The 25,985-nt window shown below is 42.8% G+C and overlaps 1 protein-coding gene across 2 annotated transcripts in view; it reads left to right on the top strand.

The window, feature by feature from the left end:
* The window catches only part of GNAL (G protein subunit alpha L), a 200,266-nt gene that overhangs the window by 115,839 nt on the left and 58,442 nt on the right, over window positions 1–25,985 (top strand). For both annotated transcript variants that reach the window (XM_054460592.2, XM_054460595.1), the window contains one exon: window positions 25,158–25,255. In XM_054460592.2, the coding sequence (XP_054316567.1) occupies window positions 25,158–25,255 (98 nt within the window). The remainder of the gene's footprint in view (window positions 1–25,157; window positions 25,256–25,985) is intronic.

The raw sequence follows: 25,985 nt of genomic DNA on the forward strand, positions 1-25,985 counted from the left end.
GTTTACAATAAAATATGGATGCTGAATCACAAGCTAAAAGCAGTTAAGTAGTTTAACATACGTTAAATGGGGCCGGGCACGGTGGGTGGCTCATGCCTGTAATCCCAGCACTTTGGGAGGCCAAGGCAGGCAGATCAGGAATTTGAGACCAGCCTGGCCAACATGGTGAAACCCCATCTCTACTAAAAATATGAAAAATTAGCTGTGCATGGTGATGCACGCCTGTAATCCCAACAACTTGGGAAGCTGAGGCAGGAGAATTGCTTGAACCTGGGAGGCGGAAGTTGCAGTGAGTCAAGATCACACCACTGCACTCCAGCCTGGGCAACAGAGCGAGAGTCCGTCTCAAAAAAAAAAAAAAAAAAAAAAAAAGTTAAATGAACACACCTTTTAACATCTTTGGAAATTAAGCCTCAAACTAATGAACCCCAGGATCCCAAGCCCGTATCCCCATGTGTCCCCAGCCACAGGGACAGTCTGTCCCTCTGAGGCTGCTTTTGAAAGAAAGTATCATGTCTCCAGCCCAGAAGCACCGTGAGTACTTCACCACTCTGTTGTCTTAGGGAAAGTATAAAGCCATTTTTGAATGCCTTCCATGATATCTGTTCATTGCTCTGTCTTAAACATAAATGTTCTCTTATTTCTACAATGAGAAATTATTCAAATATTTTACTAGCTTTCTACAATAACACAAGGGTATAATAGGGTCACTGTCCAGCCCTCAGCAAGTTCTAGCCTTCAGTTTGCTATCAGCTGACACACCCATAGTTACTACAGCTTGACCATGTGTAATCCAAAAATCCAACATTCAAAAGGCTCCAAAATCCTAAATGTTCTGAGCGCTTACATGACACTCAAAGGAAATACTCATTGGAGTATTTCAAATTTCAGATTCTTGGATTAGGGATGCTCAACTTACATATAAAAAAAATCCAATATCTGAAATACTTTTGGCCCCAGGCATTTCAGATAAGGGATATTCAACCTGTACTACTTTTGCATATAGTTTTTTTTTTTAAGTGCTGCTTTTAAATTTTCAGCAGTGGACTGACAATGGCACAGTTTACAAAATGCCCCACTTTTCCTTGTCCTCAGGCAAGTGTGCACCTGTCTGTCTGGTGCCCCCTGAGGCCTTCTCTCTCCCTCTCTCTCTCCCCTCACTCTTCACTGTCTTTCCCTCCCCCTGTATGTGTCCCTTTTTCCCTCTCTGTTCCTTTTCCCTATCTTTTGTCATATATCTCTACCTTTTACTGGCCATGAAACTAAAATGTCACTGTCATTATTATTATTTGCTTTATTTATTAAATTGAATCATACGGCACATGCTGTTTTTTCCCTTTAGGTCAACAACCTTCAACAGTGAACAATGATGTATATTCACGTCTTCATACATTTCTTTCACACGTAGTATATATGATAGATAGATGATAGGCAGCCAGATTGGTGGATGGGTGAGTGGATGGATGGATAATACAAGTGATGATAGATGGAACATAGATAGATAGATAGATAGATAGATAGATAGATAGATTAAATAAGATAAGATGACAAGCAGCAGGTGTCCAATCCACCCCTGCAGTGAGGGCAGATATTTAAGGGTCTTGTGGGGGTAACATTGCAAACTGCAAATTGGGAGAATTGCTGAACATGTGCATTGCTTATTATCCTCTCACTGGTCGTAAATAAGAATTCTAAGGCATAAAGGATGGGCTTGTGATGGATACTCTGGGGTGGCCTGTAAGTGCCAGGAAGCAGTTTGTTGTTGTGTGGGAGCAGCATTTGCTGGGAAAAGGAGGCATATGTCCTGCCAGAAGCCCACGGAATGAAAGAGGCCACTGCCTTTGGTAGGATGTCCCTGAGGCCATGGGCCCAGGTTGAATTTGTTCTTTGCCAATTTATATGGTGGTGGGTTATACTCAGGTACAACAGAAATCAGGAAGGGGCCAGGCGGCCTCTGGGAGACTCGTGGGGCTGTCATGTGGAAGATGCTTTCTCTTCCGCAGGCTTCTCTGTCATAGGAAGGAAAGCCACTTACATTTCCTAGTCCATTCATTATCAATTACATGAATTATGTAGGACTTTCTGAGGATAATTGTATTCTTGGATGCCAGAAAAGTTGCTTTCTAAATTACTTACGAAGTAGAACCAGGACAAAAATGGTCTAAACACCAAAATACAACTCCCACTTGCAGACACAAACCCAATTCGCATCACCTCAAAGCTGCTAACAAATAATTGATATGAATTTTCAACTTAATTCACATGGGCTTTTGGCATGGAGGTGAAACTGTACAACAAAGTAGGTAGAAGACAGAGTGAGAAAAGACACTTCCAGGAAAAGTTTATTCATCCACTGCTCATGAAACAAATATTTACTGAACTCTTAGCATGTGTCAAGGGCCATGCTAAGTGCTTGATATACATCAGGAACAAAACAAAAAGATCTCTGCCCTGGGGGGCCTTATAGTATAGGGGGTGATACAGAGAATGAATGAAACATAATAAATCAATAAACCACAGTGTGGGCTGGGCACAGTGGCTCACACCTGTAATAACAACACTTTGGGAGGCCAAGGCAGGTGGATCACCTGAAGTCAGGAGTTCAAGACCAGCCTCGCCAACATGGTGAAACCCCATGTTTCTACTAAAAATACAAAAATTAATCAGGCGTGGTGGTACACGTCTGCAGTCCCAGCAACTAGGGAGGCTGAGACAGGAGAATCGCTTGAACCCGGGAGGCGGACCTTGCAGGTCATTGTAGGAACTCTTAGTGAATAAGGTCCCGTTGGAGGATTTTGAGTAGAGGAGGGGCCCTAGCTGACCTACACTGTGAACACATCACCCTGGCCACTGTTTCAGAAGATGCCATAGAGAGGCAAGGAGGCCAGGCTACTGCTGTAATCTGGGTGAGAGGTGCGGATGGTTGGAACCATGGAAATAGATTCAACTTGGATCCAGTTTGAAAGTAGAGCCATGCTGATGTGGTGGATGTGGCTCCTGATAGCAAGAGAAGCATCAGGGATGACGTCGTGGTTTATTCTGAGCCATTGGAAGGAGAAACCTGCCCTCCCTTGTGGTCTGAAGGCTGCAGGTGGAGCAGGTCGCGGGGGTCAGGAGTTCGAGCCTGGCCATGCTGAGTTTAAGATGTGCATTAGACACCTGAGTAGGGACCTCCTCCACCATCTGTAAGGAACTGGTAATAGCAATAATCAGTATAATAATCAAGCATAATCATGGCAAAAATCACTGCAATAATACATAGCTGTCATATGTACCGTTTTAACTTTTTTAAATGTAAACTTGGTTACCTGTTTCCCTGAACGTTTAGCGACATTTTTCGTCTGGTAGGAAGACTACTTGCCAAGAAAATTTCATTTTCTTGATATTTAGAGTCAAGTTAGCAAAAAGCGATAAAATAAAGAGCGTGCTCCTTATAAACTTCGCCCGAAAATCCTTTTGCTGGCCACCTATTTTGTTATTTGGCCCTAAAAGACTGATGAGAGGGTAAGAACTGAAACCATTCTGTTTACGGAGTTCCCTAAGTCATGGACAGTCCCAGGAAATATTGTCAAGTCCTTACTGGGTTACCTGAACTGGTTGGAAGGGAGCTGTCCACCAGCGCTTTGCTCCTCATGGTTTCTTGCTTTTGCCTTGGTGATGTGGTTGAATTCCACCCCACTGTCGCCCTACACCCAGGCATACTTCTTGATTTCGAAACACACGTATCACCATACTCTTCAGACCGGTCTCGTTGCAGGCAGTGGCTCACCCTCTAGTCCACATCCCTGACCTCTGCACTCATGGTCCTGAAGCAGAGCTCTGGGATTCTCTTCATCCAAACCCCCAGTGACTTCCCATCCATCCACAGATTCCAAAACTGGTCACTGCATATTTCTATACCAGGTGTAATTCTAGCTACTATGGATTAAAAGCTTCTTATGAAGCTGAGTCTCTGTTAGGAGAAGTAAACCAATAAGAAAATCAGCACACAGTGTGTTGATGGCTGACGTGTGGGTGGGAAAGAAGAATAAAGCAGGGTAGGGACTGCAGGGTGGCGGGGAGTTTCCATTTTCTCCAGGGCTGCGGAGGAAGTGGCATCTGAGCAGAAGCCGGTAGGAGGGAAGGGCACGGCAGTGGCCCAAGGAGGCGGGCTCTCGAGTTGGAGGGGTACCCGGGCTGTGTGTCTGGAGAAGAGTGAGCCAGGCTGGGTGGGGAGGGGAATCAGAGAGGGAGCCAGCGAATGGGGAGGTCAGATGACGAGGGGCTTTAGGTTTCACTTGGAGATGGAAAGTACTGGATTGTTTTTGTTTTGTTTTCATAATATATTCTTTTATTGTGATAAAATACACATAACATAAATTTTACCATCTTAGTCATTATTCAGTGCACCTTCTGTGGCATAGAACATTCACACTGTTGTGCAACCATCACCAAGATCCATCTCCAGAACTTTCTCATCTTCCCAAAATGAAACTTTGTGCTCATGAGACAACTCCCAACTCCTTCCTCCCCAAAGCCCCTGGCAACCACACTTCTACTTTCTATCTCTATGAATTTGACTTATGTAAGTGGAATCATCCAGTATTCGTCCTTCTGTGACAGGCTTATGTCACTTAGCACAAAGTCCTCAAGCTTCATCAATGTTGTAGCATGTGTCAGAACTGCCTTCCTTTGTAAGGATGAATGATATTCCATTGTGTGTCTAGACTGCATTTTCATTATCCATTCTTCTACCCATGGACACTTGGATTGTAGCATTGGGTTGCTTGGGGTTTTTTGTTACCAGTTTTTATATATTATCTTTATTATTATTTGTATATATTTAAGGAGGACAAGTGCAATTTGAATGGAACATGGAGATATTGTGTAGTGGTGAAGTACAGGAGCAATTTGACTGGAACATGGAGATATTGTGTAGTGGTGAAGTACAGGTGCAGTTTGGATGGAACATGGAGATACTGTGTAGTTGTGAAGTACAGGAGCAATTTGAATGGAACATGGAGATACTGTGTAGTTGTGAAGTACAGGTGCAGTTTGGATGGAACATGGAGATACTGTGTAGTTGTGAAGTACAGGAGAAATTTGAATGGAACATGGAGATACTGTGTAGTGCTAAAGTACAGGTGCAGTTTGAATGGAACATGGAGATACTGTGTAGTTGTGAAGTACAGGTACAGTTTGGATGGAACATGGAAATATTGTGTAGTGCTAAAGTACAGGTGCAGTTTGAATGGAACATGGAGATACTGTGTAGTGGTGAAGTACAGGTGCAGTTTGAGTGGAACATGGAGATACTGTGTAGTGGTGAAGTACAGGTGCAGTTTGGATGGAACATGGAGATATTGTGTAGTTGTGAAGTACAGGTGCAATTTGAATGGAACATGGAGATACCATGTGGTGGTGAAGTACAGGTGCAGTTTGAGTGGAACATGGAGATATTGTGTAGTGGTGAGGTACATGTGCAATTTGAATGGAACATGGAGATATTGTGTAGTGGTGAAGTACAGGTGCAATTTGAATGGAACATGGAGATACTGTGTAGTGCTTAAGTACAGGTGCAGTTTGAATGGAACATGGAGGTACTGCGTAGTTGTGAAGTACAGGTGCAGTTTGGATGGAACATGGAAATATTGTGTAGTGGTGATGTACATGTGCAATTTGAATGGAACATGGAGATATTGTGTAGTGGTAAAGTCTGAGTTGTTAGTATATCCATCACCCAAATAATGTACATTGTACCCATTAAGTAATTTTTCATCATCTACCCCCCACCAACCCCCTCACCCTTTTGAGTCTCCTGTGTCCATCATTCTACACTCTATGTCCTGTATACTCATTATTTAGCTCCCACTTGTAAGTGAGAACATGTGGTGTTTGTTTTTCTGTTTCTGAATTGTTTTCCTTAAGATAATGGCCTCCAGTTCCCTCCATGTATCTGCAAAAGACATGATTTCACTTTTTTATGGCCAAAAAATATCCTATTGTGTGTATTTATACCACATCCAATCATCCATGGATGAGCAATTTGATTGATTCCACATCTTTGCAATTGTGAATGTCGCTGTGATAAAGACATGAGTGTAGGTATCTTTTTGACATAATGATTTCTTTTCCTTTGGATATATACCTAGTAGTGAGATTGCAGGACACAATGGTAGCTCTATTTTTGATTATTTGAGGAATCTCCATACTGTTTTCCATAGAGGTTGTGCTAATTTACATTCTCAAGAACAATGTATAAGTGTTCCCTTTTCTCTCCATCCCCCCCAGCGTATTATTTTTTGTCTTTTTAGTAATCGCCATTCTGACTGCTATAAGATGATATCTCATTGTGGTTTTCATTTGCATTTATCTGATGATTAGTTATGTTGAGCATTTTTTCATATGCTTGTTGGCCATTTGTATGTCTTCTTTTTAAAAGTGTCTATTCATGTCATTTGCCCACTTTTTAATGGGATTATTTGGGGGTTTTTGTAGAGTTGTTTGAGATTTTTATAAATTCTGGACATAGTCCCCTGTCAGATGCAGAGTTTGCAGATATTTTCACCCATTCTGCAGGTTGTCTGTTTACTCTGCTGATTATTTCTTTTGCTGTGCAGCAGCTTTTTAGTTTAATTAAGTCCCATTTGTCTATTTGTGTTTTCATTGCATTTGCTGTTGAGGTCTTAATCATGAATTCTTTGCCTAGACCAATGTCCAGAAGAGTTTTCCCTAGGTTTCCTTTTAGTATTTTTATAGTTTCAAGTCTTACAATTAAGTCTGTAATCCATCTTCAGTTGATGTTTGTATATGGTGAGAGATAGGTTACCCCTCTCAGGAACAGTGAGTATTAGAGGAAAAAGAATTCGAAGAAAGAAAGAAACTGTGTGCCCAGCATTGTGGCCCATTAACTGTCCTTCAACTTTGATATTCACATAGACGTCCTCCTGTTGAGGGAGGATGGTGAAAGGGAAGCAGGGCTGAAGAATACCAAGGTCCTTCTCAATATTGTGAAGTACTCTTTTTTTTTTTAACTTTTATCTTAAGTTCAAGGGTACATGTGCAGATTTGTTACATAGAAATGATTGGTTCTCATCATTTAGCTCTCACTTATAAGTGAGAACATGTGTTATTTGGTTTTCTGTTCCTGTGTTAGTTTGCTAAAAATAACCTCCTGCTTGAGCTCCTGACCTCAAGTGATCTGCCCGCCTCGGCCTCCCAAAGTGCTGGTATTACAGGCATGAGTCACCATGACCGGCCTGGCCAACATGGTGAAACCCCGTCTCTACTAAAAATACAAAAATTAGCCGGGCATGGTGGCGCACGCCTGTAGTCTCAGCAACTGGGGAGGCTAAGGCAGGAGAATTGCTTAAACCCGGGAGGCGGAGGTTGCAGTGAGTGGAGATTGTGCCAATACACTCCAGCCTGGGTGATAGAGCGAGACTCTGTCTCAAAAAAAAAAAAAGAAAGAAAAGAATAACCTCCAGCTCCATCTATGTCCCCGCAAAGGACATGGTCTCATTCTTTTTACAGCTGCATAGTAATCATTGGATTGTTTTGAGCCCAGCTGCAATGCGATTTGACTTATGGTTTCAAAGATTCACTGGCTGCTGAGTGGAATAGACTGTGGTGAGAAGGGTGGGAACAGACCAGATAGGAGGCTGTGGCCATAACTGCGAGGACTAGATAATGATGGCTTCAGTCAGGAATTTAGCAGTGGAAGAAGTTTAAAAAAAGATCAGAATCTGGATAGATTCTCAAGGTACAGCCAAGAGTATTTCCTTAAAGATCACAGGGATGCCTCCAAGGAGTTTGGCCTAAGCAGCTAATTGGCGGAGTTGCCATTGCTGGGCGGCGGGGGGCGGGGGAGGGGGGACCGCAGGTGGAGCAGGTTTGAGGAGGAAGATTAAGAGTTCTGTTTGGCACTTGCTGAGTTGTAGTTGCCTGTTGAATTCAAGCAGTGATGTCAGGCAGGCAATTGGATGTGCAAGTCCAGAATTCAGAGGAGAGGCCTAAGCTGGAGATGTCCATTTGGAGTCACTAGTATATTCATGGTGTGCATGCCACAAAGTGGAGATCGCCAAGGAAGTGAGCTTACATAGAGAGGAGGACCCGGCACCAACCTTGGATTCCTCTAGGATTAGGAGGCTGTGGGAAGAGAGGGAGCCAGCAATGAACTCTGAGCAAAAGTGGCCATGATGTCTTGAAAGCCAAGACAGTGTTTCACAGGGAGGGTGTGGTCAGCCCTGTCAGGTGCTAATGATGAGCCAGGTAAGATGAGGACCGAGGTCCCCTGAAAGCAGCCTGAATGTCATTGGTGACCCTCATCTCACAGGAGAAACTTCACACTTCCTTGTCCAGCCCAGCCTTTTTTTTTTTTTTAAAGACTGTTTGTCCCTACTCTCCCCTCACAGGTCTTCTTACCCATTCCAGGCCCATGATAAATATTTGCTGAGTGAATCAGTGAATGACAGGCCTTACTTTGGTTGAGTCACTCTGCAGGGAGTGGAAGGAATCGCCACTGTCCCCAGACTCTCCTCTCCTCCAGTCACTCACCCTGCACTCCAAGCTCCAAAGCAAAAGAGCGCCTCTGCCCTTTTTACTGCTGTCCCTGTTCCCTCACAGTGTGGCCCAGGAAGCTCAGAAAGTGGCTGTGGCTGGAGCAGAAGGCCAGGAAGAGGTACTAAGCCAGGCTTTGGGGCTTTCTTATTTGATTGTTTGGAATTGTCAGGAATTCCAAGAATGTTGGGGCTATCTCTGTGCGAATTTAAATCTGAAACGCATTAGAAAGTTAGATAAGTGTTACCCTCATGTAACATCTGCCATGCTACCCACCTGGATAGGATAGATAGAGCTTTTAATGAAGTTATTAAATGTTTAGAGATGAATTAATCATGTTGAGTGACTAATTCCAACTAGAAACTCTTGTAATATATATAGATCCAGATGTTTCTCTTGGGAAAGAACGAGTCCCATTCCCAGGCATGTATCCAAACGGAATGAAAACATACATCTAGACTAAAACTTGCACACAAATGTTCATAGCAGCATTACTCAATAATAGCCAAAAAGTAGAAACAGCCTAAATGTTCATCAAATGACAGATGGATCAACAAATGTGTCCAATCCATGTAATGGAATGCCGTTCGGCAATAACAAGGACTGAAGTGCTGACACATGCCATATCAGAGATGACCCTTGGAAACGTCATGCTAAGTCAGAGAAGCCAGTCACAAAAGGCCACATATTGTGTGACTCCATTTATAGGAAAGGTCCAGCATGGGCAAAATTATAGAGACAGAAAGGAGGGGCCAGGCACGGTGGCTCATGCCTGTAAATCCCAGCACTTTGGGAGGCCAAGGTGGGCAGATCACCTGAGGTCAGGAGTTCAAGACCAGCCTGGCCAACATGGCAAAACCCTGTCTCTACCTAAAAAACAAAAATTAGCCAGGTGTTGTGGCATGCACCTGCAATTCCAGCTGCTAAGGAGTCTGAGGCAGGAGAATCACTTGAACCTGGGAAGCGGAGGTTGCAGTGAGCTGAGATCGTGCCACTGCACTCCAGCCTGGGCGACAGAGCGAGACTCTATCTCAAAACAAAAAGGAAGAAAGCAGGAGGCTGGGGGAGGAGAAATGAGGAGTGTCTGCTAATAGGTCATGCAGAATTGCTTTTCTGGGTAATAAAAATGTTCCAAAATTGATGGTGGTGATGAAGGCACAACTCTACAAATATTCTAGAGACCATTGAATTCTACACTTAAGATTGTTGAATTGTATGGTATATAAATTATATCTCAATAAAACTGTGACATGAAAAAATAGAAAGAGGCTGAGGTGGGTGGATCACTTGAGGCCGGGAGTTGGATACCAGCCTGGCCAACATGGCAAAACCCCGTCTCTACTAAAACTACAAAAATTAGCAAGGCGTGGTGGCATACACCTGTAATCCCAGCTACTCTAGAGGCGGAGGCATGAGACTCACTGGGCCCCGCAAGGCAAAGGTTGCAGTGAACCAAGATCAAGCCACTGCACTCCAGTCTGGGTGACAGAGTAAGACTCTGTCTCAAAAAAAAGCAAACAAACAAAAAATAGAAAGAGGGAAAATGTAAAACTTGAAATATTTGAGTCCAAGAACTGGGAAATCTTTAAGATTATCTAGTGCAAACCACAAGTATAGAATTACAAGGTGTTTGCATTTCTTTGGACAATATTCTTTCCCTTTTATGTCAGTTATTTGTTGACAGACTTACAGCTACTACAGAATTACAGAGGGGCTCAGTGGCTGCCTTTGAAATCTTTTCTTTTGTATGTATGTGGAAATTGTAATCCCCTCATACCTTTAAGCTAGTGCAGGTGTTGAGCTTCCTGTAGCCCCTGAGGTTCCCCAGAGCTAGGGGCTGCACCTTCTCAGAACAAAAGCCCAATAGAACAAAAACCCTTGGCTGGGCGGGGTGGCTCACGCCTATAATGTCAGCACTTTGGGAGGCCGAGACAGGTGCATTGCTTGAGCTCGGGAGTTGTCAGAACCAGCCTGGACAACATAGCGAGAACCTGTCTCTACTAAAAATACAAAAAAATAGCCAGGCTTGGTGGTGTGTGCCTGTGGTCCCAGCTACTCAAGAGGCTGAGGTGGGAGGATCGCTTGAGCCCAAAGGGGCAGAGATTGCAGTAAGCCGAGATCGCATCACTGCGCTCCAGCCTGAGTGACAGAGTGAGATCCTGTCTCAAAAAAACCCTTGTTTGTTCCCAATTAGGACACTATCAGCTAATTTTATGGTGTTGGGTACAAGTACATCTGCCCATTGATAACACAGAGATCACAGGCCTGCACATTGCCTGGCAGGTGTGAGCTGTTGGTCCCAGTGGGGCTGAACATGGCTGGACCAGTCCCAGCTCATCACCTGGAAAACAGCCCGGAGCCTGCAGGGAGGGGCTGTCCAGTGGTGGGTCACTAGCATCCCCTTCCCGCACAGAGGATTGAGGCTTGGTTTACAGCATGCAGCCCCTCAGGTACATTTCAGAGCTGCATCTCAGGTTGTTTATGGCAGTATTCTGCTGCCTCTTTTCCTCCCTGTGGCAGATTTTTCCTAGTCATCTGTTGCCCTTCTGTTCCATCCAGCCTGGCTATAAGTGCTTTGGCCTGGACAAGCTACATTTTCTTGGGCCTTTCCTGAAGGGTCTGAAGGCTGAGAGCAAATCCAGGAATCTGTGGGTGTGGTTGAAGCTTAGTTCTGAATGCAGTGCCCTTGGGCCGCCCCCCACACCCCGCCGTGCTTATGATCTGAGCACAGCTGCTCCTGCAGCTCAGAAGCTGTGCCCCCATCTCTCTTCTGCGCCAGGACCTCATGTGGTGCTCTCCACATGCAGGTGTTCTGTAGACGTTTCTAGAATTTCCTGTCCTTACCATGTGTTGCTCCCCCGCCCCACCATTGAAATCCGGGCCTTGCCACATTTCCCACAATGTGGGAAAGCCACAATGCCACATTCCTGGGTGCCTTCCTTGCACCCAAAGCTGCCAAAGGAGCCTCCTGGACCGTCCCACGGCCCCAGTGCAGCCCTCCCCCCGGCGGATCGCCACACTCTTGACTGCCCTGCGGCTGTGCTTGTCCTCCCTGACACCACATCCCCACACCCCCACGCGCTTCTCCTTTGTCTTTCCAGCCCCTTTCACCATGTCCTCCTGCCCCTCGCCCCTCACAGACTCTCCTTTCTGCCCTACCCACCTTCCCCTGTGAGCTGTGAACTGGTCAGTCCTGGCCTTAGCACCAGCCTCTGCCCAGGAATACTGGATTATCCCTTGGACCAGGCGAGGAAACTGTTAGCTGTCAGCAGTCAGAGCTAAGAACCCACCCACCCCAGCCGGGATTCAAACCCCAGCACTCAGATACCAAAATCTATGCTCAAATTGCCGTAAACATTATTTCATGCCTTCTCATTAGAAATGGTGTGTTTTACACTAAAATTTTCCAACAGAAAAATATATTTAATTCTGTAGTCACTGTCAGCAAGAATATAGCAAGCCCACCTTTATAGATATTTGCTTTAAATTTAACCGTGTTCCCCCCAAAAAGGGATCTCCTTTCTCCATTTTGCTTCTCAACAGGTAAAACAGAAAGGATACGGAGTGACTAAAAAGACCAAGAATAGGAGTAATACCCTAAAATGTTACATAATTCAAGCTTGATGTTCCAAAGAGAATTTTTGTCAGATAACTTAGAGGCTTGTCTGGAAGCAAAGACTAAAGTCGTGATTCTTTGAATCTTTTTTCCCTGATGAAAATACCTAATTATTTTATTTCTGTTCCCACACAAATAAGTTTCTCTTGTGAGTCTCTTTGGCATGCTCCAAGTGCACAGCTTTCTTAAAGAATTAGGATTTTACAGAGAGAATCTTAGGTCTATGAGTGGGAGTATTGTGAAAAGTCAAAAGCTAAAAAATTAATTTTGTGGGAAAAAAATACTTGAGGAAAATTCTATGTTCCATCACTGGAGATTCGATTTATTTAATTCTGTACTGTGGGTCATGGACCTGATTAGTAAAACTTTATACTTTCCACAGTTGTTTTGTGAGATTATAATTTGGAAATAAAAGATAGCATCCCTAGACAAATCTTCAAGTATCTTTGAAAAAATGAGTAAAAGCAGTAGAAATCCTGCAGCTGGCCCTGGGGGGCTGTGAAGGTCCCTTGGCTTCATCCTCCTGTACTTGGGAACCTGCAGGGAATTCTGTTTCTGCCCCAGGCCTCAAAGATCTTGAGAGAATTAATATGTGAAATTAGCAAGCTTGCAGGGCACAGGAACAAATACAGAGATCAATTGTATTTCTGGGCACTAGAAATGAAAAAATTCTGAAAAATGAAATTTATAAAACATGAACATTAAAAATGACATTCAGGCTGGGCGCGGTGGCTCACACCTGTAATCCCAGCACTTTGGGAGGCCAAGGTGGGCAGATCACCTGAGGTCAGGAGTTCAAGACCAGCCCGGCCAACATGGTGAAACCCTGTCTCTACTAAAAATACAAAAATTAGCTGGGCGTGGTGGCGCATGCCTGTAGTCCCAGCTACTCGGGAGGCTGAGGCAAGAGAATCACTTGAACCTGGGAGGCAGAGGTTGCAGTGAGCCGAGATCGCACCACTGCACTCCAGCCTGGGTGACAGAGCGAGACTCCGTCTCAAAAAAAAAAAATTAATAAATAAATAACATCCAAAAAAGTTTACTTGGAAAAAAATTTAACAACAGATGTAAAAAATCTATATGCTGAAAACTACAAAACATTATTGAGATAATTTAAATAAGATATAAGTAGGCCAGGTGCGGTGGCTTATACCTGTAATCCCAGCACTTTGGGAGGCCGAGGCAGGCAGATCACGAGGTCAGGAGTTCGAGACCAGCCTGGCCAAACATGCTGAAACCCCATCTTTATTAAAGATACAACAAATTAGTCAAGCATGGTGGCACGCACCTGTAATCCCAGCTACTCGGGAGGCTGAGGCAGGAGAATTGGTGGAACCCGGGAGGTGGAGGTTGCAGTGAGCCGAGATCACTCTACTGCACTCCAGCCTGGGTGACAGGGTGAGACTCCATCTTAAAAAAAAAAAAAAAAAGACATAAGTAGAGAAATAACATGTTCAATTATATTCATGCATTACACAACTCATTAAGGTGGCAGTTCTCCTCAAAGTGACCCATAGATTCAATGTTATCCCAATCAAAATACCAACAGGCTTTTTTATAAAAATTGACAAGCTAATGCTAAAATTTATGCAAAAATTCAAAAGACTTAGAAGCTTGTCTGGAAGCAAAGACTAAAGTCGTGATTCTTTGAATCTTTTTTCCCTGATGAAAATACCGAATTATTTTATTAGAGTAGCCAAAACAATGTTAGAAAAGGAGAACAAAGTTGGAGAAGTTAGAACTGCCTAGTTTGAAAACTTACTAGAAAGCCACAATAATCAAGACAGTATAGTGCTAGCATGAGGAGAGAGCTAGAGATCAGTGGAACAGAATTGAGAATTCAGAAATAGATCCACCTTCATATGGTCCATTTTAAGAGAGGTGTCAAGCGCAGTGGCATGTGCCTGTGGTCCCATCTACTCAGGAGGCTGACACGGGAGGGTGGCTTGAGCCCAGGAGGTCGAGGCTGCAGCGAGCTGTGATTGCACCACTGCACTCCAGCCTGGGCAACAGAGCAAGACCCTGTGTCTAAAACAAATTTAAAAATTAAAAAAATTTAAAAAGAGAGTGAGAGGTACTAAGGATTCGATGGAGAAAGGATAGGATAGTCTTTTCTCTAAATGTTCAGGAGAAGCTGGATATCCCTATGGAAAAAAAGTGAATATTGACCCTTTCCTTACACCATACCCAAAAACTAATTTGCATGAATCATAGGCCTAAATGTAAGAGCTCAAAACTATAAACTTTAAGAAAAAAAATGGAAGAAATATTTTTTACTAAATGGTAGGCAAATATTTCTTTGATAGAACACACAAAAAAGGATAAACTCTAAAAGAAAAAAATGGATTAATTGGACATCAGAATTTAAAACTTTGTTCATCAGGCACAGAAAAACACCGGGCCGGGCGCGGTGGCTCGTGCCTGGAATCCCAGCACTTTGGGAGGCTGAGGCGGGTGGATCACCTGAGAGCAGGAGTTCGAGACCAGTCTGATCAACATGGTGAAACCCCGTCTCTATCAAAAATACAAAAAATTAGCCAGGCATTGTGGCAGGCACCTGTAATCCCAGCTACTTGGGAGGCTGAGGCAGGGGAATTGCTTGAACCTGGGAGACAGAGGTTGCAGTGACCAGAGATGATTCCATTGCACTCCAGCCTGGGCGACAGAGCAAGACTCTGTCTCAAAAAAAAGAAAAAGAAAAAATGAAAAACAAAACACCATATGGTCTCATCATATATGGAGTCTTAAAAAGTTGATCTTGGCCAGGTGCCACTAGTGGCTAACACCTATAATCCCAGCACTTTGGGAGGCCAAAGCAGATGGATCACTTGAGGTCAGGAGTTGGGGACCAGCCTGACCAACATGGCGAAACGCTGTCTATACTAAAAATACAAAATTAACTGGGCATGGGGTGGCACATTGCCTGTTAATACCAGCTACTTGGGAGGCTAAGGCAGGAGAATCACTTGAATTCGGGAAACAGAGGTTGCAGTGAACTGAGATCACGCCACTGCACTCCATCCTGGGCAATAAGAGTGAAACTCCATCTCAAAAAAAAAAAAAATGTTGATCTCATAGAAGTAGAGAGTAGAAGTGGTTACTAGAGGTTGGAGAGGGGAAAGTAGAGGAGAGGGAATTGGAAGAAGCTGATCAATGGGTACAAAGTTAGAGTTAGACATGAAGAATAAGTTTGGGCGTTCTATTACACAGGAGAGTGACTATAGCAAATAATAATGTAGTGTATATTTCAAATTAGCCAAAAGAGCAGACTTTGAAAATTATCACCCCAAAGAAATGATAAATATTTAAAATGATAGATATAGTAATTACCCAGATTTGATCATTATACTATGTATATACTCATTGAAGCACCACATTATACCCCATAACTATGAACAGTTATTATGTGTCAATTATGTATTTGTCCATTCTCTATATATTTCTTTATAGTTACTGCTATAAAGAAATAGCTGAGACTGTGTAATTTATGAAGAAAAGAGATTTAATTGACTCATGGTTCTGCAGGCTGTACAGGAAGCAAAGCGGCTTCTGCTTCTGGGGAGGCCTCAGGAAACTTAGAATCATGGCAGAAGGCAAAGGAGAAGCAGATATGTCTTACCTGGCCACAGCAGGAGAAAGAGAGAAGCAGGGAGGTGCTACACACTTTTAAACAAGCAGCTCTCACGAGCACTAAGTCACCAAGGGGAAGTCCGCCTCCATGATCCAGTCACCTCCTACCAGGCCCCACCGCCAACATTGGGGATTACAATTCAACATGAGATTTAGGCTAAGATACAGTTCCAAACCATATCAGATTATATATTTTTAAATGTTTTAAATTAGAAAATAAACTTTGCTCATCAAAAAATACTTAAGAAAAATAAAATGCAAATTTGGGAGAAAATATTTGCAAAACCTATAGCTGATAAAGGATTTTAATCCAGACTGTTGTAATCTCTTACTTTTATTTTTAAAAAACTCAATAATAAGAAAACAATTGTTGAGCCAACAGTTTCATAAAAGATAGCCAACGTAATTCATCATTAGGGAAATGCAAACTAAAAGCACAATGAGATACCACTACATGCCCACTAGAATAATTAAAATTAAGAAGACAGACAAAGCCAAGCATTGGTGAGGATGTGCAAATACTAGAACCCCTAAACATTGCCCTTGACAATGTAAAATGGTGCAACCACCATAGAAAACAATTTGACAATTTTTAAAACTTAAACATTCACTTACCATAAAACCCTGCAATTCCCATCCTGCCCAAAAGAAATAAAAATAAATGTCCATACAAAGACTTTTACACAAATAATCCTAGTAGCACTATTCACAATAGTCAAAAACTGGAAATAACCCAAGTGCCCATCAGCTGGTGAATGGATAAACAAAACATGATATATCCATACAATGGAATAGAACTCAGCAATTTTTTTATTTTTTATTTATTTAATTTTTTTGAGACCGAGTCTTGCTCTGTCACCCAGGCTGGAGTGGAGTAGCGCAATCTCGGCTCACTGCAGCCTCCGCCTCCCGGGTTCAAGCGATTCTCCTGCCTCAGCCTCCTGAGTAGCTGGGACTACAGGCACCCGCCACCATGCCCAGCTAATTTTTTTGTATTTTTATTAGAGACGGGGTTTCACCATGTTAGGATGGTCTCGATCTTCTTTCATGATCCACCTGCCTCGGGCTCCCAAAGTGCTGGGATTATAGGCATCAGCCACCGCACCTGGCCACTCTAATTTTTTTTAAAAAGGCCACCTGGCCAACACGGTGAAACCCTGTCTCTACTAAAAATACAAAAATTAGCTGGGCCTGATGGTGGGCAGCACCTGTAATCCCAGCTACTCGGGAGGCTGAGGCAGGAGAATCTCTTGAACCTGGGAGGCGGAAGTTGCAGTGAGCCAAGATTGTGCCACTGCACTCCAACCTGGGTGACAGAGTGAGACTATGTCTCAAAAAAAAAAAAAAAAAAAAGGAACAAACTGTTAATGTACATAACAAAATGGATGAATTTCAAAAATGTGCTAAGTGAAAGAAGTCAGTCACAAAAGACTATGGTTTTATTTACATGAAGTTTCTAGAAAAGACAAAACTACAGAGACAGAAGGAACTGAGTGGTGGTTGGGGCCTGGGGTGGTGGCAGAGCTTGGCTCCGAAGGAGGATGAGGCACCTTTCGTGTGATAGAAGAATTCTAAAACCTGGGTGTTGGTGGTTGCGTGACTTTATAAATGGGTGAATTTATGGCATATATAGAATACTCAAAAAGTTGTTTAAACATGACACTAATAATAATTGAAGTAGGCTAAGTCCTAAGGGAAAAATAGATGTGTGGGGTGTATTGCAAATTTATACTTGTCCTCACTGGTCTCTTATACCCAAGGAACTGCTATTGAGCAGAGAACAGGGAAGCTAGCCAGCCTCAGAGCATGCTTTTGAATCCAGGTTTGACCACTTCCTAGTCAAGTGAACTTAAGCAGTTTTATGAAGTATTCTCGATGGTTCTCATGTTGTCATTGAATTACCTGCACAGCAGGATTGTTTGAGACAGATGAGACCTTGTACCTAAGGCTCTCAGAACATTGCCTGGGCACTCGGTAAATGCTAAGGTAAACGTTAACCTCATGTAGTTGCTTAGTTGTTGAACTTGTTGCCTGTGGCGATCACGCTTCTCGCTAGGAAAGATGCTTTCCCCTCAGGAACTGCAAAGGCTTTTAATTGGCTTGTTTTCGTGTAGTTTTCTTTTTTGTTTTGTTTTGTTTTTTGAGACAGATTTCTTGCTCTGTCGCCCAGGCTGGAGTTCTCTGCTCACTGCAACCTCCACCTCCCGGGTTCCAGTGATTCTCCTGTCTCAGCCTCTCAAGTAGCTGGGATTGCAGGTGCGTGCCACGACACCGGGCTAATTTTTGTATTTTTAGTAGAGACGGTCTTCCACCATGTTGGCCAGGCTGGTCTCGAACTCCTGGGCTCTGGTGATCCGCCCGCCTCAGCCTCCCAAAGTGTTGGTATTACAGGCGTGAGCCACCGCGCACAGCCCATTTGTGGAGTTTTTTTTAACATGGTTTCTGAAAACTGTTCCTCAATAGAACTTTAGATATACTGGCCAGGCACTATGCCTCATGCCTGTAATCCCAGCACTTTGGGAGGCTGAGACAGGTGGATCACTTGAGGCCAGCCTGGCCAATGTGGCAAAACCCCATCTGTACTAAAAATAAAAATAAATTAGCCAGGTGTGGTGGCTCCTGCCTGTAGTCTCAGCTAGTCAGGAGGCTGAGGCAGGAGAATGGCTTGAACCCAGGAGGCAGAGGAGAATTTTATTAAATTTCAGGATGGACAGAAATTATACATAACAAAATCATAGTGTTATAACACTGTAAAATAACAAAAGAACAAATCCAGACTTTTAACTTGATATTCACCAGATACCTGAAAAAAGAAACAACAGATACCTACCAGCTCATTCTGTTATCCAAGGGATAAAATTGAGTAGGTGTATTTTAAATGAATCAGACCTAAACTCGAGTTTTAAAAAATTCAATTTAAATGGATACTGTCCTGAAACTGCCTGTTTCTAAGGCTCATGTGATTACAGTGGTGGAAGTTATTCACTAGGTTCCCGTAAAAGGTTACGGTAAACAACTTAAACAACTGTGTGTGCTTCCACTTGGTCCAGAAAGGATTTAGTGCTGCTGACAAAGTTACAACTTAATAAAGCAACTGAAAATGTGGGAGGATGAAGGCAGGAACGGGGAGAGTGAGTTTTGTGGAACCGCAGTGAAGTTACTGCTCAGTGTGTCCGACAGAGGCCTTCACACGTGCCAGGACACACCCTGAAACTTGGTTTCTAAGCTTTCATGCAGTCAACTCAGTGACGTAAATGAAAGCAGTAGGAAAGTCACAGGATCCACAGATTAAAAATGAATAATAAAATGTAAAAAGCAGTTGCTTGAGAAATGCAAGAGTATTCCCGACACTAAAATTAGAAGTATTTTTCGTAAGTCACCCTAGAAAGAATATTGTGCGAACGTTGGGAACATTTTCACACTCAACCCAGGGATGAGGTCCACCAGCCCACAGGGCAGGGCTCAGTGTGGACCACCGGCCACCCCCAGCATGGGGAGTGGGAGCAGGGCGGCCTGACCCCACAGCCGCCAGACAGACGGCACCACACTCACGTCAAGTGATGGGAAATAGCTCTTTGATTTTTATTTCAAAATGAAAAATGTATCCCAAATGTCAGTGTAACCAAAAAGTCATTTGACTGTGTTATATTAGCACAGAAATTATGGAAGAAATGTTATTCTTACACTTCTTATTGTCATCCGTTTGTTTGCATTTTAAAGTAATTAAGAAGAATTTAAAAGCAAAAAACGTTTTTTTTACTCATCTGAGAATTCCATGTTATCTTTGAGTATACTTTCAATATAAAGGTAGTCGTAGATAGCAGTATCAGAAGGAAAATGTTGTCAATATGAAATAGAGTCATTACATGCTTTAATTTTTTCAAATTTTAGTTTAAATGTTGATTTGAAAATCAAAATTGTACTTCAAAATTTTAAAGCCTTGCTTTTAAAAAATAGGTTTAAATTTGGTATCATTATTTTTATTTTATATAACTGAAATCCCTTTGAATAAAAATAACAAATATTCACATATATCAGTTGCTGAACATATGAAGATCACATGGCAATTCTCATATTCAGTAATACAGAAAAAATTAAGACATTTAACTTAGTAATTTTCTTTTTACGCTTTCAGTTTTTATATACCCTCAGATGTCCAAAACAGGTTACATTTTACTGTGAATTACTCTTTTCAGACACATACACACACAAAAAAACCCCTGAAATTATTTTTATTTAGTATTATTCATCTTAGTTGCTAATATAGACATACTAAAATTATTCTTCATATTAATTTCTCTGTTGTTTTTTAAAATGTATGAGATCTATAGGGAAGGAAAAAAACTAGAGCCTGTGAATTAAAATGACAACAGACAAATTAACAAGAGAAAAGACATACAAATTGTATTAATGTTTTTAATTTTATATGCACAGGGGCGTCACAGAAAAGAAGTGAAACATGCAAAAAAAAAAAAAGAGTTGGGAGCTTATATACCATTTTAACAAAGGGTGACAAATTGTGGAAGAAGTGACTACAAACGAAAGGGGATTTGGGCTCCTAGGGTTGATATAATTGTGAGAAAGGGCTATTTTAGTAAGGTTTGCTTATGCAGACTCATCTTCGTGACAGCTCTCTGTCTCTGCGATAAAGGTCACTCTAATCCTAGTACAGGGTGGGGGATATTTATGCTCTTTTTTAGGCAGAAAGGGGGAGAGCAGACAGGTCTTCTTATATCTGTTGTTTCTCAGTTGCCTTCAGCTCAAAATAATCTATATGCCAGTGTCACATAATTGGGGGTGGCGTATTTTGATCCCTATCAGAATCCTAGCCTAGCTCTGAACAAATATTACATTATACCTTAAGAAGCTTCACTGGCTGGCTAAATATTTAATGACTTCACAGAATCCTTTTCTAGTGTTTATGTATTTTTTAGTTGAGATAATGGTATTACGGCTATTTTTTAAAAGTCTTTATGTTTTAGAAATAATGTTGAAATAACATGATATGCTGCCTTATAAATAAAATACTTGTTTCAAAATAATAAAGGCAGTGTAAAAGTGGATGAGATATGGATGAAAAGAAATTGGCCATGTGTTGATAAATGTGGAACCTGAGTAATGGGTACCTGGAGATTCATTCTCTCTATTTTTATAAGTTTGAAACTTTTCCATGTAAAACACTGAAGTAACAATCCCAACAGCAGCCCTGGAATTCACCATGAAGTTTTTAGGACCCTTTAAAAAGTAAATATGTGGAATCATGGGGACTTAGCTGTATGCTAGTCCAACATGTTTACCCATGAGGAAGTTGAAGTGAAGAGAGATTGTTGTCGCTTTTGTGTTTCTTCAATGTTATCTAAATCACCTACTTAAAAATCACAGTGCCTACAATCCTTGTTTTACTCTTGCTATCAACACATGCTCCAGAAATTCTGTATCTTGATTCTTGGTTCAAGCACTTCTCTGTAATTCTCTCAGGCTTCAGCTCAAACCTAGAGTTTCGTCTCCTATAAAGCAGTTCCAGTCCTCACCAGTGAATCTTACCCAACCACGGGACATAAAGGCTTATCCCATGAGCTGAATTTACACTTGGCATCTTTGCAATGTATTTGTGAACGCGGAAGGACCACAGAAGTTACTGAGCTTTACAGACCTGTGGGAATCCTCATGAGTGTCTTGTGTTGCTTTAACAAGGTACCCTTGTATGAGATCCCCTGTACTTTATCCAGTGAAGAGTGGTTTTTCTAAAATAGTGGTTTTAAAGAAACCCAGTAGAAAACTAAAGAATAGAAGATGATTTAATATATATATAATAAAAGGTGGTAGTATGCATAGTGGTTAAAAACACAGGCAGTGGAATAAGATATTCTGCTATTACCCGCTGTGTGCCCTTGGGTGGATTACTTAACTTCTCTGAGCACAGTGATAACAGCCACCTCTTCCAGTTTTGTGAGAGTTAAATGCGATCATGTGTTAAAGTACTGTGCACAGTACCCTCGACAAAATAATAACTACGTAAGAACTATTTTAAATAGGGATTATCACGTGAGTAAGGCCCTTACTGTGACATGCAGGAAATTAACGCAAAATGAGAATGGGTATTGCGAAGGAAATGAGAAAACAGCAGGAGCCGAAGCCTGAAGGAATGAGCTGAGGCCTGGGGGCGCTGAGAATCCCAGCCCCGCTGGGCGGGGCCTCCAAGCTGGGGAGCTGCGGGGGTGCGCTGTTTGCAGAGGCAGGTGGGGCGGTGATACTGATGTTTCTGCAAAAGGGAGCCGGGAGGTCCCTGAGCAGGGGCCCCAGTAAATGCTTCAGAGCTAGAATGCCTTCTCTTTCCAGCTCACCAAGGGCTGAAGCACAAGGGCCTCCCGCCTCCCTGGAGCGCACATCCGCCCTCTGGCGAGGCCAGGCCGGCATCCAGTGTGGCCCAGTGGCCAGAACGCGCCCAGGCCATGGCTGCCCCTCCGTAAGCCTCCGTTTCACGGGTGCTAAGTGAGTCGAAAAGCAAGGGGCGTCTGATGGGAGCCTCAGTTTCTCCTCCGCCTGCCAGGAGGTCGTGTGCGTGCAGAGCGGCGGATGCGTGTGGCACCGCAGGCGCGGGGCGAGGGCGGCTCTGGAGAGGCCCAGGGGCTTAGCGCGCCTGGCTTTCCACAGCCCGGCTTCGGGCCTACTCAAGATGGGGTTTCTCAGGCGGGGCGTGGTGGGCGCGCCTGTGGAATCACTTGAGCCTGGAGTTCGAGACCCAGCCTGGGCAACATTGTGAGACCTCCCTTCCCATACCCCCCACCGCCAAATCTCAAAGCAAACAAACGAACAAACAAATTAGCTGGATATTGTGGTACACACCTGTAGTCCCCGCTGTTCGGGAGCCTGAGGGCTGAGGATCGCTTGAGCCCAAGAGTTGGAGACCAGCTTGGGCAACATGGTAAAACCCCGTCTCTAGGAAAATACAAAAATTAGCCAGGCGTGGTGTCACGCAGCTGTAGTCCCAGCTACTTGGGAGGCTGAGACAGGAGGATTGCTTGAGCTCGGGAGGTCAAGGCTGCAGTGAACCCAGATTGCGCCACTGCACTCCAGCCTGCGAGAAGGGGCAGAGTGAGACCACGTCTCAAAAAATAAAAATTAAAAATTAAAAAGATCAATTTCTCAACCCCCTCACTGACCTCTAGCCACATGCCTGTTAGCTCTGGGGTCAGCACCGTGTGGGCTTACTTCTATGGCTGGTTGGGTAGTAGGGTGACCACACCACCGTACCCCACACGGTTTGGAGCCCTTTCCGCCCTGCAGGGCCTGGAGCAATATGTTTTTCTTTTTTTTTTTTTTTTTGACCAAGTTTAGATTAATTACTACAGTCTTGGTCGTTTTTTTAATTGCATTTGGAAACATTATAGTGAATAACTCTTATGTGAACTTTTATAAAATCTGGTATCTGTGGTTCCTGTGTTTGGGTAAATCCAGTTAAATTTGTTTCAATGTAGCATGAGTCTATAGTTTTTATATATCATACGTCTGTCGTGTCCAGAGAAATCAGGTGCCCAGAGCTGGCAACTGGAAGATCCATCACCATGAGGCAGCGATGTCACTCTCTTCATGGCCATCTTGATAACGGCATAATGCAGGATTGATCTTTACACGTGTGTGTGTGTATGGATTTGGATGGCTCTTCGAAGGAAATCTTTTTAAGGAAACCTGCAAACTCCTTTACTGGGTTAATGGGAGCATCAGAGGAAGATTCCAGAAGGAAACAGGGAGACAAGATGAAAACTGAGAGGTTTAGCCACCCCCTTCAGGGGGAGAATGTCTCTTTTTTTGTCAACTGGGAACTATTTGGGTTTGTTGATAATGGTGACAGACAGATACAGATATAGACTATGCCATAACTTACAAGATTGTCCCTGATACTGTGAAATCAGAATTGGATTTTCTAAACGTTAATAAAGCCTACACTCTGGGTGCCTCACTTCTACTCCCCTTCCAAGGATGTATACCTAATTTTGTACTCATCATTTTGCATCTGTTTTTTCAAAGAGAGCCTTCCAAATTGTGAGCATTAAACCCCTCACAGTGCTTGGATCCACCCTTGTATGGAATTGTGAGTCCTTAAGAAAAAGTGCCAGTCCTTCTTTTTTTCTCCAAAGAATCTGTGTTGATTCCTAGAAATGTGGCAGCTGATAAGCATGAAGGAGGAGTCGCTGGGACAGGCCATGGAGCCTGAGAACCCTGAAGATCAAAGGCAGGCAAATAACTGCCGTGGGAAGGGCGTGAATATCCCCACAAAGTGTTTTGTGAACGTTTACATAACTTCTTTTGTGTTTAGCTACTAATGCAGTCATTTGCTTCCATAGCCCTTTTGGATATTACCAATATGAATTCATAAGCCCTTCATTTACTTTTGAGATGAAAAATGTTCTTCTTTCAGAGCGTCTTGCTTGCCATAATAATAGGTGAAGTTGAGCACAGTGATCTCATGGCTCTGGAATGAATGAAAAATCACAATTCACACTTTTAACTCCTAGTTTTTTTAAACAAAAAAAGAAATAAATTATCATCCCCAAAGTGTAATTTTTAAAGTTCCTTTTTGTGTACCTAATACGTCTGGGCCAAATTTAATCCATCTACTCAACCATGTCCATTCCTAATCATAACTCACATAGAAAACGTAAAAGACAGAAGCTAAGACAAAACTTGTCCTTATAATATGCATGTTTTTTTCATGGCTGAGATGGCGGTTCAATGAGTTAAGTTACTGAATTCTAAATACTTTAGAATTATGCTGTTAATTGTATTTATAGTTAATGTATGGTATTAACTTTGACATAATTTGCATTTTGGGGGACTTTCCAGAATGATAAAACTATTTTGGGCCAGGCGCAGTGGCTCACGCTTGTAATCCAAACACTTTGCGAGGCCGAGGTGGGAGGATCACTTGAGGTCAGGAGTTCGAGACCAGCCTGGTCAACATGGTGAAACCCTGTCTCTACTAAAGATACAAAAATTAGCCAGGCACAGTGGCATGTGCCTGTAATCCCAGCTTCTCGGGAGGCTGAGACAGGAGAATCGCTTGAACCTGGGAGGTGGAGGTTGCAGTGAACAAGATGGCGCCACTGCACTCCAGCCTGGGTGACAGAGCGAGACTGTGTCTCAAAAAAAAAAAAAAAACTATTTTGCAATTTGACTTGAGTAATGATAACATGCATACATACATTTTTTATCACACTAAACATAGAGTTGGTGCATTTTACTATGCAGACTTCCACAAAGAAAATCTGAATACTACTTGCAAAAAACAGTTTTTGCAGTTTCTTTTTCCTTTTAACTTTTTAAAAGGTTGTTACACATTTTTTTTTAAATTTGTAACTCTTTCAAACTTTAGGAATTCTTTGACCATGTGAAAAAACTTTGGGACGATGAAGGCGTGAAGGCATGCTTTGAGAGATCCAACGAATACCAGCTGATTGACTGTGCACAATAGTAAGTTGTGTCCTGTACAAGTTACAGGGCCCTTTGAAGAATATGATTGCATGCATGATTATGCTGCCTTCTCAGTACTGAAGTTTCTTGAGTGCAAGGAATGAATAATTAACCTTTTATGACAGAGATCAACTTTTAAAATGAGACATGTTTAGTAGATGGAAAACTGAAAATCCAGTAAGAATCAACGTTTCTGAGAACCAGAAAGTTTCGTTCATTTTGTCCTGATTGTTTTCAGTTCTCTTCATTTTTTGACTTTTACATAGAGCTGTATGCATATTGGTAAGTTAAAGTGAACTTACATAGTTATTGTTATGTTTTGATTTTGGAGCAGAGGCCTCAAATTATATTTTAAAATAATACGAACCTTGTGATCAAGTCCAGGCTCTTACTTAAAGTAATGTGATCATTCTGTACACATTAGAAGTATACCAGAAGGCCGGGCCCGATGGCTCACACCTGTAATTCCAGCATTTTGGGAGGCCAAGGCAGGCGGATCACCTGAGGTCAGGAGTTCGAGACCAGCCTGGCCAACATGGTGAAACCCCGTCTCTACTAAAAATACAAAAATGAGCTAGGCGTGGTGGTGGGTGCCTGTAATCCCAGCTACTCGGGAGGCTGAGGCAGGAGAATCACTTGAACCTGGGAGGCGGAGGTTGCAGTGAGCCGAGATCGCGCCCTTGCACTCCGGCCTGGGCGACAGATGAGACTCTGTCTCAAAAAAAAAAAA

The sequence above is a fragment of the Pongo pygmaeus genome, chromosome 17, assembly GCF_028885625.2.
Source record: "Pongo pygmaeus isolate AG05252 chromosome 17, NHGRI_mPonPyg2-v2.0_pri, whole genome shotgun sequence".
NCBI lineage: Eukaryota > Metazoa > Chordata > Mammalia > Primates > Hominidae > Pongo > Pongo pygmaeus.